The sequence below is a fragment of the Amborella trichopoda genome, chromosome 11, assembly GCF_054954075.1.
Source record: "Amborella trichopoda isolate Santa Cruz 75 chromosome 11, AtrichopodaSantaCruz75HAP2 v2.0, whole genome shotgun sequence".
In the NCBI taxonomy this organism is placed as follows: Eukaryota; Viridiplantae; Streptophyta; class Magnoliopsida; order Amborellales; family Amborellaceae; genus Amborella; species Amborella trichopoda.
Window position 1 is genome coordinate 7,016,257 of NC_142346.1, and position 18,405 is coordinate 7,034,661.

Genomic DNA, 18,405 nt, shown 5'->3' on the forward strand with positions numbered 1-18,405 from the left:
ACGTGAGAATGAAGTATAAAATATTAGAGACGCTTTAAATTCTGCAAAAGATAGGGACACTTACTATAATTTCCATATGAATAAAGACATTACATGATCATTGGTTTGGTTTTAATTGGTAAGATGTGGGCGTCACAACGATTGTCTCAAAGTTTATATAGAACGGAAAGATGCCATTTTGCAGGCTTTTTTTACATTAAATTTGGAAACGATGTAGACCTTCTTTTCAAATTTGTTTTTTTTTTTTGAACGGCTCTTTAAAAATTTGTTATACATCGCTTTTTATGACCTACTGCAATTGCAGTATAAATGACCAAGTGTTCGATTATTCAAGCCAGCCTATACGGACTCGTCCGATTAACTCGCCTCGCCACTCTAACGGGTCCGAGTATCTTCAAGTTAGGTGTCCAACTCATGGATCATTAAATAAATAAAAAATTATATAAAAAAATATAAAAATTAAAGAAATTATTTGTTTTCTATATATATATATATATATATATATATATATATATATATATATATATTCTCTATTATTTTAACAAATATTGGGAAGTGTTTGGGCCATCAAATACTTATTTTTATATTTTCCTTTCTTTTTGGATTGTCTTTAAATTATCCCCAATCATAAATTTATTTTCAGAATTTATTTTTCATTACTTTTTTAATCGCATTTAGATGCAATTTATTTACTTTTATTTTGAATATATTTTTGATATCTTTTTGGATTTTAAAATTTTTTTAACATTTTTTGGCATTGCCAAAACTCGGCCAAACTCGTCACATGTTACTTAGACTCAGGCTGAGTACTCGGCTCGGGTATGGGCCGAATACTTGGCCCAAGCTGTTCATTCCAGCACTGAAATGAAGAGCTCTTGGCAAGTTCTGGGATTTATATGGCCGCGTTTGGTGTGGCCTCTGTGCGTTGAACTCTACTTTTGTAACACAAGTTAGGGAACCTATTTCGCACCTACGTCCTTTTTTTAGGCTCGCCTCTTTGTAAACACAACAAATAGGCTTTTAAGTCGGTCGTGTTTATAGTCAAGAGAATAACAATATATCGGCAAAATCAATGAAGAGAATGAAAGGGTCAATAAAGTTACAGAAAATAATTTTTTTAATAATTAATTTTTTAAAAAATAAAATAAATTATGGATTCGTATAAACTCCAATAAAAATACGATTTTTAAGATATCATTTTTAAGATATCATTTGAAGAACTCAAAGTTCTTAATATATTAAAAAAATAGAGATTTTTGAAAAAAAAATCATATTTTAATTGAAGATTTGAAAAAAATATATATTTTAATTGGAGATTTGCTGGGTATGCCAGACCTAGTCGTAGTGATTGTACAGTTTCTAGCTAGCCACGCATATTTTCCTAGACATGTGGCTCCCAATTTGGAAATGAATGGTTAGATCAATATCGAGGCACTTCAAACCATTCATACAATTTTGAAATATATAACATTTCATTAAACTGATATATATATAATTTTGAAATATATAACATTTCATTAAACTGATATATATATAATTTTGAAATATATAACATTTCATTATACTGATATATATATAAAAGAGCAAAGAAGATATCACATCTGGAATGGAATTGGTGGGCAAAATGGAAATGAGCATCTAGAGTTTATATGACAGCCACATACCAATAGAATTGAAGAGAAAATTCTATAAGGCGGTCGTAAGACCGATCATAACTTTTATGGAAAAGTATGTTGGACCATCAAAAAATTACATACAAATAGTATGAAACAATATTTTAAGAACTGCACTAGTGGCACTAACCAGTTACCAACTAAATTGAGCCGACTGAGCTGGTTTTGAGCCAATTGCAAATTACTTGGAGTTTTCGACGTGGAAAACAAGTCCAGAGGACCTTTAGACCCGAACCGCTCACCCATCGATTATGAGTGGGAGTTTATGAGCTAGAGCTCGACCTAAAGCTAATGTTTAGGGCAATTTCTTTTTTTTTTGAGCGATTTACGTACGGACCTTAAAAAAAAAATTTAAATTCAAAATGCTCTATTTATAAGTAAAAATTACAAAAAAAAGTAAGTCAACTTGTTTTTTTAAAATTTTTTTTCAAAAGTACCTCTCGATCCAAAAATATCCTCATATTGAATTTTAATATTTTTTCAAATTTTTTTTTTGTTAGTGGGGCACTTCCCTAAAACTTGAGGTACCGTCCTAGTAACAAAAAAAACTTTAAAAAAAAAAAATATAATTTGGACTGAGGGCTTAGTATTTTCTATCATTTCTAAGGAACTCTTGACTACTTGGGCGATGTTCGATTCTCTCTCTCTCCCTAGAATTACGTAAATGTTAGACTTTGGACTTTGACCGTGTGTTCACTTCTATCTCACCATGGAATTATGAAAATTGAGGCTTTGGACTTTGAACATTCCTATATTCCTGACTCTCATGTAATAAGCCGAAAATCAAGGGATATTTTAGTCATTTGACGTAAAGTGGACCCACAAAACTCGTGCCATGTCAATCCGGGTGGGGACCCGCATCATTGGCTCCGTCTTCCCAAAGCTGGCCTTTCCCTTTACTGCTTCTCCCAGGTCCCCAGGCAAGTACAAATTACTATAATGACCCCACCTTTAAAATAATTTTACATTCCAAGAAATGCCCTCCCAAAACCGTTAAAAATCCACCCAGATTTACAAAATGATCATAGAAGCCCTCAACGTTTACGAAACAAGCCAAGGAAGGCGAGGGAATCTTGGGCACTTTCGTCATTTTCAACAAATTTTAATAAACCACCGACTAAAAAATGGTAAAGGGCATTATCGCCTTTTAAAGTGGATTGTAAGGGTAATTTCGTAATCTCATGCACCACCCTTCTATGACGGCTTTCAGCAGAGCGTACTTCCTAACTCCAACGTCCCCCCCAACCCCCCTCTTTCTCTCTCTAAAATCGTTCTCTTTCTCTCACTACTTTTGTTCTTTCTCGCTCTACAGCCTCTATCTCTCTACTTTTGTTCTTTATTTTTTCTCTTTTTTTTTTTTTTTTTACTTGACCTTTTATTCGGACGCCAGGCCGAACTCAAATCCAGTTCATACCCATCTTCTGCCCTTCCTCCTCTCTCTCTCTCTCTCTCTCTCTCTCTCATGAAAACTATTAAGAATTCAAAGCATTTTGAGAAAAGAATTAAGCCTTCTGATTTTTCTCTTTTTTTTCTCATATTATTTGACATGTAAAATCCCGAGCATTTGCAGGAGAGAAAACCCGTGTTGCAATGGCGGGTTTTGCTTTGTAAGCGTCGAATTCATATCTCTTTACTGTAACCATTTTCTAGGGTTTTTTTAGCCCTGTTTTCAGTTCATGAATAGCTTGGTATCAACTCGAGTAGCTCATTTTTTGTAGCATGAGTTAGGGTTTCCCTTTCTGGAAACTTGAGGATGGTTTTGGCATGGATGTGTAGATCCTGATAAAGAAAGATTTGGATGGTCTCAAGTCTTTGAGCTGTTTTCTTCTTTTAGTCAGATTCTTCTTGTTCGGTTTGGTGCTTTAGGTACAGTCTTTTGTGTAGATCAAATTCCAGTGTGTTCTCTCCACATTTTTGGGTATATTCTATTCTCTCTCATTTTCTCTGTAAGTTTTGGAGAAGGGGGATTTGGTTTAGGTTTGAGGATTGATTGATGGTAAGCCGAAGAAGAAGGTTTCATCTATGATGCTGCTGCTTCTTGGACTAAGTCTGGGTCTTGGTTGGTGGACTAGAGAGAGAAAGGATTTCTCATGGAATGGCAGATCCTGCTGGTTATGGGGGTGCTGAGCGAAACATCGAGCAGGTTGGTTCTTTCTCTCTAAATTGTTTCCTTTTATCTCTTTAGATGAATTGGTATAAACTGGTAATAGCTTCACATGCAGTTTGTTGTTTGCATTTTCTCAAAAATGGTTGGAATTCTTATTATTGTTGCCGTATCTACAAAAAGAATGCAGATTTTTTTTTTTTTTTTCTGGCTTGCGACAGTTTATGAATTTAAGTGGCGTGGAAGTCTCGATTGTTTCAATATATCTGGTCATTGTGCTGAATGCTATATATTATGGAGAAGATTAAATTTGGAAATGCTTGTTCTGGTTTGGGAGTGCCTATTCAATTGAGCTGAAATCTGGTCATGATGCATTTTGATGGGTCCATCAAAATCCAAGTGCATTAATCACCAGTGGCCTTCCAGTCTGAAAGCTTTGCAAATTTCAATATTTGACTCTCCCTCTTCTTATTCTTCTGCTTTCTATTTGAGTTTGTTTCATAGCATCTGTTTCTTTGAGTTTTGGCCTTGACTCAAAGTGCTCACTCTGAATGAAAATACCTCTAGACGTTCTTTTCAGCATTTGAAGCATCCATCTTTATCAATGGACTTCTTTTTTATCCTGGAGGAAGTAGTTTACATGTTATAATTTCAAATTTCAGAATCTAGGTGTTTGGAGACTTGGATGAATATTTTGTAAAAGTAAGCATCAATACCCTTTGGTTTATATTTTTTATTTTTGTATTTTGAGTTTTATTATTATTTGTTTTGTATTTTGAGTCTTATTATTATTTGTTTTGTATTTTGAGTCTTATTATTCTTGATAAAACACTTGAATGGTTTTAATGGCAAATTATCTAGTCATAATAGCGATTTTGCTTTTGGCTACTTCAGCTTGCCCTGTGCTCATGTTTAGAAAAATCCCCATGTTTAATCCAATCAAACTATGGAATGAAATTGAGCAATGTATGCATGGAGACCCACTGGATGTATTTGGGCTTTAGACATGCCTCTTGCCAATCATTTGTTATGAAGAGAACTGAAGTATTTAATCAATGGAGAGAGAGAGAGAGAGAGAGAGAGAGAGAGAGAGAAAGAGAGAGCTGAAGTATATTTGTAGTATTGGTCAGTTACTGTTTGCCTCTTGATGCACAACAGTCCCTAACCTCTTGGTTAGTTACTCATTGCCTCTTGATGCACAACAGTCCCTAACTTCTAAACCAAGGTCTCTGAGCTTCTTTGACATATATAGTTTATTTAGTCTATAGAGTAAAGTTTAATCCGACCGATACAGACATGGGGAGTTCATATCTAAACAGCAGCCATGAAAATCCAAACCTAAACTGAAAATTTTAATTCTATTATCATAGCTTTGTTAAAAAAAAATTCTATTACCCTGTCAAAATTGTGATAAGAAATTGAATTTGATATGAGGCTGAAGGAATACACGTAGGCGTATGTGGACTTCTGAGTTACTTGGTATGTTGGTCAAGCTAATCCTAATGTTGCTTATTCATTCATATACACACTTTGTCTTTTCTCTCAACTGATATTTGTTTTCTGTGAAGGCCATTGTTGCTTTGAAGAAAGGAGCACAATTGCTGAAATATGGTCGCAAAGGGAAACCCAAGTTCTGCCCCTTCAGAATATCTAATGTATGTTCTCTATCTACTTGGTTTCTTATTCAATATCCACCAATCAAAACAAGCAATGATTTCATTTGCATATATTTTATACAGCTGTAGAACTATGCTTTGCTTTCCCAATTGATTCAACTCTTTATGACTGAGAAACCTCCTACTTCGTGTCCTCTAGAAATGTAGCTGTGTTTAGCTTAATTAGCATGCTTGCGCATGACACAGATGCATGTCCAAATTAGAATTCATGAGTGAAATCAATTTTTTGTTATTTGATGAGGCCAAATGGTTTTTATACTAGTGTCAATTAAGGAAATAGGAAGAAGAAAAATCTCTCAATTGGGATACAATGTGCCACACTCAATATGACTGAAAACATCGTAGAGCTCTTCCTTTCCGACATCCTCTTATCAAAACCTAGTCGGAATATAAACCTCCTCCAATCTAACAGTGGCCTAAACAATTCATCCATTTCTTTAGTTCTCAGGGATGTCTTTAAAACTGGCAACAAACAGGGCATCACTTGCAAGTGTGCAGTAAATGCTATATGGCATATTCAGTCTTACATTTCATCTTGCATTTGAATGATGAAATGAGAAGGACAAAAGCATTTACAGTGTCAGATAAACATTATAGAAGTATTTCATGTACTCTTTGAGCTCAATAGAAAAATGGAGTACGGAGATCATGAAGTATGAAGTATTTGCATTTGCATGAGAAACAAATCAAGAAGTGTGAATGTGCTGTACCTGAAACTTGAGGACTTCAGACTAATCTGTAATGCTGTGGCGAACATCAGTAATTTTGAACTAGTTACTTGCACAAGAAACCGGGAAACCAACAATAATTGTGCACATTTCTATCATTAACAATAAAGATACCTCATTTACCTCAACATAGGATTAGATTTCCTTGATATTCTTAAGCAATGTTAAAATCTTTGAACTAGCTGTCTATGTCACACTGCCTATTCCTTGATATTCTTAAGCACTGTTCAAATCTTTGAACTAGCTGTCTATGTCACACTACCTAAACTGAGTCGACTCACTGAGTCAAATTGCAAACTCACATTGTGTCAAATCTCGTATGAGGAACTCTTTTTATTTTATTTTTACTTTTTTTTTTTAGAAAGACACATGCAGAGGGAATTTATGCAGCTAAGGACCTAAGAATACCACCATCTATGAGTCAAATTGACAAAGAAACAATGAAAACTTGGACATTTTCTGAGAATTCATTTATAAAAATTGCATACTGGATTTTTCGAGTTGAGTTGTGAGAGTAGTTCTGATTGAAAACAAGTTTTTTTATTCACTGCTCTTAAGTTTGGCGGTTTACCATGTTCTAATGATCTTAGCTATGGCATCAATTGTCACACTGGAAAGTTTCCATTGCAACTTTGGTGTGTATAAATGGCAATACATGGAAGGAATATGTTTTTTTATATTATCCACAATCTTATGTTTAATTAAATATTTCACCATTTTCTGGGAATATAGAAGCTCGTTATCTGGCCTAAAGACATTCAGTACCATGTCATTATTAATTTATCTTTTCTTGGTGTCTGGCTAGTAAGCTCTTCTCACTCTATCTCTCTTTTCTTTTTTTCCCTTATTTTTCTTTTCCCTGTTTTGTTGACCAGTGTGCATGTGTTATTTTCAGGACGAATCAACTCTGATATGGTATTCTAGAGGTGAAGAAAGAAAGTTGAAGTTAGCTTCTGTTACGAAGATTATCCCTGGACAAAGAACTGTGAGATCAGCTGTTTTGTTATGAAATGCTATTTTGCTTGTGATTTACTGCTGGGTCAAATACTTTGGACATAATCTTATTTATCTTATTCCAATTTCTAAACATTTTCAGGTTATTTTCAAGAGATATTTATGTCCTGAAAAGGACTACCTGTCCTTTTCTCTTTTATACAACAATGGTGAACGTTCTCTTGATTTGGTAAGCATGAGTAGATCAAAGACCGAAACGTAATTGGTGTTCTACACCTTTCCTATAATTTTCTTTTGAAATATCAAACTGTGTGACTGTATTATAGATCTGCAAGGACAAAGTTGAGGCAGAGGTGTGGTTTGGGGGCCTTAAAGCATTGATTTCTGGTGGTCAACACTCACGCTCAAAAATTGATGGACGAAGTGAAGGGGGACTTTATTTCAGTGTATAGTCTTTGTCTCTTTATCTAAAGCTCTTTTATTTTTTGTATTTTTTAACTCTCTCTCCAATAGCTCTTTCCGTAAGCTGTGCTTTTAATCTGTACCTGCACATTCTTTTCAGTCACTTTTTTATTTCCTGAATGTTGATTGTTCTCAACTGCTCTAAACAGAGTATCTGCTTACTTGGTTGGACTCTGCATGCCCTATCTTTACTTTGACTTGTTTATCTGTCTTGAATTTGCATAAAAAAGGTTATGGACAGGCTTTTGGGAGAAGGAAATTGTAATAGATAAAAAATTGTGCAAAACTCAAGGAATCATGCAGTTATCATGATAAGAAATAAAATGACATCGTCCCAAATATATAAGCAAATAGCCAATTACCGATGATACATGACACTAGTTTAAAAATTAAACCATGATCTTCACTCTATATATTGGGACTCTCTGGTTTATTCAAATTAATTACTTACCAATGAATGGCACAAGAAGGAAGCAACCCAGTTTGGTTACTCGTAGCAAAGTAGAAGTAGATTTTCCTTGTATTCAGTTTCTGCAAATGTGCCGTGTATGTGGGTTGCTCAAGTTCAACTCCCAGGATGTTGCTGCTACTTTTTAGGTTGTTTTTGTGCAAGTGTGTGTGCACTGCATCAGAATTAGGTGTAATTTCTTTATGTTAAATTTTCTTGCAAAGTCAACATGCGTATTCAGCAGCTTGGAATCTTCAGAGTACATCGCTCTATGTGAATTGTTAAAGAGAAGGTGGGATACACAGAAACAACTCAAACATCAGGCCAATTCAATTGGCTGACCTATGATATGATCCATAGGATCAGTATTGTTTGGGTGCTTTAATGGTTATTGTGAATGCCGTAGCTCAAATGGCTATTTTGTTGAGTAATTGAGTTTGTGAAACATGTGTTAGTTTTAGAATGACTAGATATTTTGTGAGGCATGTATGAGTTGTGTCTAATTGGTGAATTTTGTGTGAGGTACTCATGCTGTCAAAAGACCTTTGCTTGTGGTTGTTTGTAAAGAGAGCATGGAAGAGACCTTGGTTGATGGGGCCATTTTGAATGTTGTGCAAGATTTTTGAAAGGCATGTGAGTTTGTGAGTGTCCTTACCTCACATGGTTACTTGCGAATGGGGTTCATCAATTCTCTGGATTGGGAAACTTATTTCTAGATTCATACTTTAAAATCAAGTGACATATTGAACTATCATCAATATAGCTGAAGTAGGACCCAAGCTGAAAATAATCAAATCATGACAGTATTGAAATTTAACTGATATCTCCCGGAATGGCATCGCCACCTGGTTCAGATATGTTCTTCGTGGAAAATAGGAAATGCATGACTAGCATATTATATTTTACTTGTGGAAGGCTATATTGTAATTGTGACTGCTGCAATTTAAGGTTTTTTTAGTGCTTGCATCACTTTCTTAGACTGACATGGTTTGTAATTGGATCTTCAGGATGGTGTAGACTTCACACCCAGCAGCCCTAGTGACAGTTCCTTTGGTGCCGCCCTAGAAATAAGTTCTCCAGAAGCATCTATCAGCCTCAACACTAAAACTCTAACCAGAATCTGTTCTCTCGAAAGTTTACTCCACCATGAAAGATCGGTTGTAGGATCAGAAAATCCAAACATGCAAGTAAAAGGAGCCACTTTAGATACTTTCCGAGTTAGTGTTTCAAGTGCCCCTAGCTCTTCTAGCCAGGGTTCTGCCCATGATGATTGTGATGCCTTGGGAGATGTTTATATCTGGGGAGATGTTCTTAGTGATACTCCTGTAAAACCTTCATCTGATGGAGCTTTCTATCCATTGTGTTCTAGAACAGATGTGCTCCTCCCTAAGCCCTTGGAATCAAATGCAGTCTTAGATGTCCATCATGTCAGTTGTGGGTTTAGGCATGCTGCTATAGTTACAAGGCAAGGTGAGGTTTTCACTTGGGGTGAGGAATCGGGGGGACGACTTGGTCATGGAGTTGGAACCGATGTCTCTCAACCTCGACTTGTTGAATCTTTAGCAACATGCAACGTGGATTTCGTGGCTTGTGGTGAATACCACACTTGTGCGGTAACCATGACAGGTGACCTTTACACATGGGGAGATGGAACTCATAATTTGGGGCTTCTAGGGCATGGCACTGATGTCAGTCACTGGATACCTAAGAGAGTTGCAGGTCCTCTTGAGGGAGTACAGGTTGCATCTGTTTCTTGTGGCCCTTGGCATACAGCATTGGTGACCTCAACTGGAAGATTGTTCACATTTGGTGATGGAACCTTTGGTATCTTGGGTCATGGCAATAGGGAGAGCGTGGCTTATCCAAGAGAGGTTGAATCTTTGAAGGGTTTAAGAACAATTGCTGTTGCTTGTGGAGTATGGCACACTGCTGCCATAGTGGAGGTTATAGTGGCACAGTCTAGTGCGAGTTTGTCATCTGGGAAACTGTTCACTTGGGGAGATGGGGACAAAAATCGACTTGGTCATGGAGATAAGGAAACCCGATTGGTTCCAACTTGTGTGCCATCGATTATTGAGTACAATTTTCACAAGCTGGCTTGTGGGCACAGTCTCACAGTTGGCTTGACCACATCAGGCCATGTCTTCTCAATGGGAAGTACAGTTTATGGTCAGCTTGGTAATCCACAATCTGATGGAAAATTACCTTGCTTAGTTGAAGATAAACTCGCGGGTGAAACTGTTGAAGAGATCGACTGTGGTTCTTACCATGTGGCCGTCCTCACATCTAGGAGTGAAGTATACACATGGGGAAAAGGTGCAAATGGGAGATTGGGACATGGTGATGTTGAAGATAGAAAAACCCCTACACTTGTTGAAGCTTTGAAGGATAGGCATGTTAAAATGGTTTCTTGTGGCTCAAATTTCACAGCAGTTATTTGTATTCATAAATGGGTTTCTGGTTCAGACCAATCACAATGCTCAGCATGTAGACAGACCTTTGGGTTTACTCGTAAAAGACACAATTGTTATAATTGTGGATTGGTGCATTGCCATTCCTGTAGTTCAAGGAAAGCTTTGAGGGCAGCGTTGTCTCCCAATCCTGGAAAACCATATCGTGTATGTGATTCTTGTTATGCAAAACTGAACAAAGTTTCAGAAGCCTCTGCTTTCTCAAGTAGTAACAAAAAGAACATAATACCTCGGCGATCAAGTGAAAATAAAGATAAGTTAGACAAGTCAGAATTGAAGTCTGCAAAGATCCCATTGCCTATTAATGGGGATTTGATTAAAATTCTTGATACCAAACTGACCAAGCAGGGAAAGAAGTCAGACTCCTTATCTATAATACAAACTTCCCAAATTCCCAATCTTTTCAAAGATATTTCTTTCCCTATTGCAATCGATCAGCGTCAAGCAGTTCGAAGACCAGTGATTACATCAGCTGTTCATACTAGTGTAAATTCTAGGGCTGCTTCACCATTTTCACGAAGGCCTAGCCCTCCTCGTTCAGCAACGCCTATGCCCACAACGGGGGGCCTTTCTTTCTCTAAAAGTATCGCCGATAGCCTTAAAAAAACAAATGAGCTTTTAAATCAAGAAGTGCAGAAGTTGCAATCTCAGGTATGTTGGGGATTTTGTTTAGGGAGGATACCAAAAACATTGCCTGAAACACTTGCATAAATCATTCTGGTGCTTCAAAAACTTGGAATCTCAAAACATCTTCTGGAGTGTTTATCACAAAAGTGATCAACTTTTTTTAAATGGCTGTTTTAGCGAACCAGTAGCAAAATGGTCATTTACAAAAGTCCTGGATCATTTTAGGTTTCAAGAAATTGAAGAAGCTACATTAACTTTGTGGGTATATGGCACTGTTTTCATGTTTTCCATTTTCTTAATGAACATCTCTTGTGGATGAAAGCATCATTTGGCTCCTAATTGACAAGCAATTTTCTCTCTAGGTTGAGAATCTGAGACGACGCTGTGAACTCCAAGAAATGGAATTGCAACAATCGGCAAAGAAAGCTCAGGAAGCTGCTGCACTAGCTGCTGAGGAAGCTGCAAAGTGTAAAGCTGCGAAGGAAGTTATAAAGTCCCTTACAGCACAGGTAGTCTGCTGGATATCTTAAACTGTCCTCTCTCAAAATTTACAATTTTAAAGCAAGTGTACTGCCAACTATTTAATACATTTGGCTGTATGAATGAAGTTTGTCTTTAGGTCTTTCATTCTACATGATGGTCAGTTGTTTTTCATCTGTTTAAAGTTGGTTTAACTTTTCAGTAGAAAGTTACAAATAGGACATCATCTCGTTAAATGGCATTCTGCAAATCTTTTGGTTAACTTCTAGTGCCTGAATACTTTTACTAAACTGATCTAATATTGCTGGCAAATGCTTTGTAGAAAGAAACTGTTTCCAGTTGCGCATGAACCTATTGGGTTTCTCCTTGATTTATACCATTAACTTTCTAATTATGCATTTCTATCTATACTTAAAGACAAAATTGAGAAACGGATACTAGTGGCACCCTGAGATTTGTTTTTTGATTTCCTTTTCTTCTTCTTTTTTGATGATTTAAGGTTTAGGGTTTGAACTTCGAAGTGGTACCAGTCAGAATTGTTTTGTATGGACATATCTATGGGTTGGACACTTCCATTTGTACCCAATAATCTCCTTCTCTGGCCATTTTTTAATTCTTAAGTTTTGAGTAGTGGATTGCTCAATGAAGTTATGGTTCACTGGGCAAGTAGGGAAGGATGTAGAGGCTAACAGTGGGCCATTGGTTCCTGAGAGCTAAAGAGAAATTGCTTTTCTCCCTAATAGTGGTGGTCGTGGTCATTGTTTGCAAGATATGCCCTAAAGTAGGGGAGAGTTCTTGAAGGTTTGCATTGTTGAGAGTCTTGAACCAATTGAAATGCGAGTCTTGAACCAATTGAAATGCCGCCCATGGCCCAGTGAGAGGATGTAATAGAAGAATCTAATGGGTTATGCTCTCCCAGTAATAATTGTTAGTCCTTTAATATTTAAGTTAGTGTTTAAAAACACAAGATAAATATTGTGAGATTGAGTTTACTCTTTTCTGATTTCCATGTCATCACTATTTGTTGATAGGGATCATCTTATTGTTTTCTGCAGTTGTTTGCTAATCCATGTGTCACAGCTTTCAAATAGCTGATTACTTCCTCACTGCTGATGTACTGTCTCAATTCTGTAGAACGGTTTCTGATTTACAATTTATCATTTAGAAAGAAAAAGTTTTGGTAATGTTTTTTCAACTATTTTCTATGTTAATTGTTCATTTTCCGACTACCTTTTTATGCTATCCAGCTGAAGGATATGGCCGAAAGGCTTCCACCTGGGGTCTATGATACCTACAATAATAGGCCAGTATATCTACCTAATGGCATTGAACCAGATGCCTCAAAACATTCAGAATTGCATGAAGAAAGTTTACTAGCTAGTCATGGAAGCTTAGCTTCGACCTTGCCTTTTCCAACTGGAGTAGACTCTGGCACCACAAATGGCTTTTCTAGCCAAAATCATCCATTTAGTGATGCTCATGGGGCAAGTGAAACCACTTATCATATTGTAAATCACAGATTGCAGCATCAAAATTTAGACTTGAGGTCACAAAATGGCAATGATGCGAAGATCTCGACTAGTAGTAGATCAACTGATGCTGATGCAAAAGAACAGGATCCCCATGAGAAAGGTGAATATGGTTCGAAGCTCAGAAACCCTTCATCTATGGGAAGTGATCAAGTGGAGGAAGAAAGGATTGAGCAATATGAACCCGGTGTGTATATAACCCTTGTGTTGCTTCGGGATGGAACCAGAGATCTCAAGCGAGTGAGGTTCAGGTAAACTGATGAATCGACCCTCTCTCTCTCTCTCTCTCTCTTGCTATACACACACATATAGCTTGCTGGGCTGGATCCATACCTCGAGACAATTTCATTTCATATTGTTATGATCTTCCGAGTCATTCATGCAATTGGGTTCTTGAAGTCATACCCATGTTTGCTACCTTAGTGCTTATCTTTCATCACTTTCTTTTAATCATTTTCTGAAGAATGAAATGGGTTGAATTATTTACAGTCGGAGAAGGTTTGGTGAAGCACAGGCGGCAACATGGTGGTCAGAGAACCGGGAGAAAGTGTTTGAGAGATACAGAGTAAAGGGATGTGGGCAAGGCCCTGCCGACAATGTCCGCTAGCAAACAGGAAGCTGAGACTTAAAGCCATCTTTCAAGTTAAGCTTCTGAGCCCCCTCTCATCGAAGGCCATGTAAAATGAAAATTCCTTAATGTCAAGGGTCAAGAAGAATCGCCATCTCAGTAGAATCAGAGGATAAAAAGGAGGCAGGGGTTCCTTTCTCTCTCTCTCTATCTCTCTCTCTGCTGTCCTTGTATTGTAATGTACATAACCCTCAAATTGCGAGATAGTTTGGGGCTTTGGGTAGAGAAAAGATTTCAGATGTTTAGGAGCGACTAACTGTTCACCCTCTTTTGTTAAAGTTTGCACATGGGAGAGGTTGTGGCCTTAGGATTGGAGGAAGTCATTGCATTGCGCCCTTCTTTGATTTGTTCTTACTTATATTATATTTTGGTGCTCCCAAATTGTGGTCTTGCTATCTCAGCTCCCCCTCCTACCCCATATCTTCTTCCCTCAAGAAGGAAAACCTTGTTTTTTGTCTACTCTCGGCCTGAAAATTTTGTTGCTGTGATGTGCATAGACTGTGGATCGTCTGTTTCAGTATCAATATCAAGCTGACCTTCCTCATCAAAAAGACCGAGGTAGAAGTTGGCGTCTTATATAATAGGTATATCAAGCTGATCTTCCACATCAAGAAAACTGAGGTAGAAGTTGGAATCTTATGTAATAGATAGTCTGTGGAGTTCGTTTATTCTTGTATGATTTGCTGCATCAATGATGGTTTATACACACATCAACAGGAGCGAGTGTGTTTCCTTTCTGGTGTTATACCTAACACGTCTTTACTTTCCATTTACTCCCTGATGTCACACATTTCCCCTTCAACCTTAAATGTTTTGCGAAGGGGCGTGGATCTGGTGGTACTACCTTTGAATTGTGAACATAATTTGGAAGCATGGGTGCCCGTTTTGACGAATTTTGAGAAATTTATTCTGTGCTGTCTGGTTCAGTTTGTTGGAGATTTTGTTCTTGAATTTTTGGAAAACCATTCTCATGTTCACTTATTTATGCAATTTCTTACATTTTTCTGTTGAAAAAGTGTATCCTGGATCCCATTGTTTGAGAGCTGTAAGGATTACCCAGCCTGTGGGTGACCTATGCTTCTTTTTCTAACTTCTTTCTTTGTAAGTTTTCATTCATAAATACAAAACAGTCTTTCTTTCAAAAAGAAAAAAACACAAAAAGGTATATCCTCGATCTTGCGAGCAGGATCAAGGAGAAAACCAAATTCTATCGTATATTTTGAATTGTAAACCCAATGTTCGGGGAAAAGAATGTCTTTCAATATTGTAGTCACTGTCATGATGATAACGGGCATTGCCCTGTCCAAAAAATAGAGTATATGTTGCCAAGAAAAAGGATGACATTCAAAAGTATTGGCGATTAGACATATTATAAATTACAGCCAAAAGATTTCATGCTCCTCCCGAAGAGACTCGGAGAAATCCGATTAAAGAAAAGAAAAAGGAAACGTATACAATGAGACCATTTATCTTAGGTATAATGTGGTTACAATTAAACTTGACCGTTGGATGTAAAATTTAGAGGCTACATTTATTGTATTGACCAAGCTTAAAATTTAAAAGCAATTTTTTCAAACTTTGTGACTTATCCAAGCTATCAGATTTTACATAGGATGGTTATAAGTAATTATGACCATCTTGTATAAAAGGTAAATGGTGTCATCGTATTAATATGTCATGCTCTTGCAGATGCGTAACTTTTCATTTACTCCGTCAGAAAAAACCTAGTATAGGAGCAATTTTAGGCCCCCAAATTTTGGAAATGTAATCTCATCAACCCCTAGATTAATCTCAAAAGAAATTGTTTTCCAAATCTATGAACTTGAAAAAATTAATTTCTGAAGATTTAATAGAGAGCATCCGAATTTTTTAAGGTGAAATCTACGTGTTAGAAAACTCAAAAACATTGCATGTAGCAGTGTTCCCGATAATCTGCTTATGCCATCTAGATAGAACGTTTTATAACGCTTTATAAATGACGTGATGCTCTATTTAATTGACAGGATAGTTTATTTGGTGCTAATGAAGCTGCAATTGGATCAATAAAAACTGAAAGAAACAGCCTGAAGAGTAATATATTGCCGTGTAATACAAAATGCGTTCAACAGAGTGTTGATAAGAATGAAACAATTGCAAGGTATTTGTATCGTTTTAACGAATTTAGACCCCTTGACAAAGATCCAGGTGTGAAATTACTTTTCCAGCAGATTAGCGCTATGAGGTTTAGAAATGTATGAGCCAAAAATTTGCCAAAGTTTTTATGAAATAATTGCAATGAGGGACAAAATATGCAGTAACATGAAAATAAAGGGCATTTGATCACAAGAGAGATATTCATGAGAGTGGCAATAACCTAATGACAACGTGTGGTCTCAAATTCTCTACCCAAGGAAACTGCAAATATTTTTAAGTTTTCTATGATAAGACTGCTTATTTAACTTATTTTTCTTTAAAAACTCTTCTTTCTTTCTTTTTTATATTTACGTGCACAACAGAATCATGAATTAAAACAAGGGTCTATTTCTCAATGGATAACAAAGTAAATGCTGGACTCAGGACCTCAGAAATGCCCTGGGTCGTGGCCTGTCCAAATTTTGAATAACTAATTCTAGAATAGTAGAATCACAATCACTGCCCTGCAATTAGGGGTGGCAATGGTCGGGTCCTGGTATGGGTCTAAAATTTGGACCCAGCGGGTCGGGTCGAAATATTAGACCCAAACACTATTCAAGTCCGGGTCCATGTGGACCCAACCCGGACCCGACCCATATATAAACTTTAATGTAGTATTTAATTAATATTTAAATAAATATAATTATATATTTTAGCTATAATATTTAAATAATACATTGGATATATCTAATATAATATTTGAAATATATATATATATATATATATATATATTATTTATTTTGGATGGGGTCCAATCGAGTCCGATAACTTTGGATCCAATCCTGTTAAGTCCTGGACCAGACCCGACCCATGGCCACTCCTACCTGCTATGTCCAGCCTTAAGGCACTCTATCGGAATGCCAGGTGACTTTGCCCAATCTTATTTCTGGTAACGGATTTTTTCATTAAATTAGACCAACGTACCTTTCCACATAATTTAAAAGGGATGTTATTTGATGCTTGATGTGTGCAAATGCACTATTTAATGGTACAAATTAACATAGCATCATCTAATCTCTTCTTCTTTTTTTAATTAAAAATCATACCTATTTGAAATTCGTTGAGTAGATGTACAATTTATATGGCGAACATAATTAAATTAATAAAACTATTTAAAAGAATACCCATAATCTTTCAGGGGTATTCCAGTCACGTTTTTAAAAATAGTTTTATTATTTTTATTTTGTGAACCATATAAAAAAAAGAAAAAGTTTATATAGAGCCCAAGATCTAAATGATTAAATTAGAACCCACCTCAAAATTTTCATTAAAAGAGGTTGTTTGAATTCCCAAATATCCTCAAATTGATTATGTTGACATCAAGATGCATGGACATGAGAAAAAGAAATGGATTTTAAGTTTTAAAAATAGTGCATCTTATCATACATTTTTGGACTGTCAATTTTCAAGATTTTTATGTTTTCAGATATCTACTTGATTTACACTATTTTTTAAGCTTTAAATTTTATAATTAAAGATGAAAATATATTTTAAAGCTGTCACAAAGATTTCCAATATTAAAACTACATTTCTCGATACCATTTGAAGGTGCGCTTTACTTTGATTGTTTAGAGCCTCGGCTCTATACAAACCGCACCCCTGTAGAAAAAAACACCCATTTACTAAATTTTAGATAAACATAAACATCCAATAAAAAATAAAAACAAATGTATTTTCTAGCCTTTTTATTGTTTTGACAGATGTTATGAGCTATTATCGATAAAATGCTGAAACGACATGGGATTATAGTCTCTGAGTTAAAGCAGACGAAACAAGTAAAGACAACAAAGAAACACCGAACTTACCACGCCCATCTGCCACACCATTAGCTTCACATTTCATAAATGCTAACTTAAAGAGAATACAAGAACAATAAAATATGTTGCTCTTGTCTGCATCCAGCGGTTTAAAAACGGATCGGTGACCAGAATCGGGCATCCCAAAAACCAATTTTGATCGATGAATTGGAGATCCGAATCGGAAATCGTGCCGAATGGCTCGAATTAAGCCTTAAAAAAATTCAAAAAATAATATTAAAATTCATTGGAAATGTTTTTTTTAAGAATCCAATAAGAAATGAGGGTACTACATTATTAACTTTCATTGTTTTCATCAATTTATGAATATTGAGATGTTCTTTCCATGTATGAACTTATGTTGACCATTAAATTTGCAGCACACAAAAGAAATCATAGAATTATCATGGATTAAGTATATAATCATATATGGACTACAATAAAGAGTTGACTAAATCGATGAAAACTTGGCCACTAAAATATCGAATTGGCAGAAAACCCTAATCCGCTAAAAAAACTCAAATTATTACAACCTAACTAACTATAATATTATATACCAACAATATTTTATAATTATTTTATTATATAAATAATAACAAATCCAAAATATTTTATAATATCATCTAATTTAAAATGTATTATTAACAACTGTAAGAA

At 36.0% G+C, this 18,405-nt stretch overlaps 1 protein-coding gene across 1 annotated transcript; it reads left to right on the forward strand.

Moving 5' to 3' along the window:
• The first annotated feature begins 2,916 nt into the window (after nt 1–2,916).
• Nucleotides 2,917–14,795, forward strand: LOC18444353 (PH, RCC1 and FYVE domains-containing protein 1). Its single transcript, XM_006854526.4, has 9 exons — nt 2,917–3,816; nt 5,346–5,432; nt 7,077–7,166; nt 7,278–7,364; nt 7,462–7,581; nt 9,053–11,167; nt 11,506–11,652; nt 12,871–13,403; nt 13,642–14,795. The coding sequence occupies exons 1-9, from the start codon at nt 3,769–3,771 to the stop codon at nt 13,757–13,759; spliced, it is 3,345 nt and encodes a 1,114-aa protein (XP_006854588.1). The 5' UTR covers nt 2,917–3,768; the 3' UTR covers nt 13,760–14,795.
• Nucleotides 14,796–18,405: the final 3,610 nt, after the last annotated feature.

What these genes read in the sequence shown, in the direction of transcription:
- LOC18444353 (XM_006854526.4), top strand. Translation starts at nt 3,769, where the DNA reads ATGGCAGATCCTGCTGGTTATGGGGGTGCTGAGCGAAACATCGAGCAG. An exon ending in TAAAGTCCCTTACAGCACAG is followed by an intron (nt 11,653 to 12,870) that starts GTAGTCTGCTGG and finishes TATGCTATCCAG; the next exon opens with CTGAAGGATATGGCCGAAAG. An exon ending in CTCAAGCGAGTGAGGTTCAG is followed by an intron (nt 13,404 to 13,641) that starts GTAAACTGATGA and finishes AATTATTTACAG; the next exon opens with TCGGAGAAGGTTTGGTGAAG.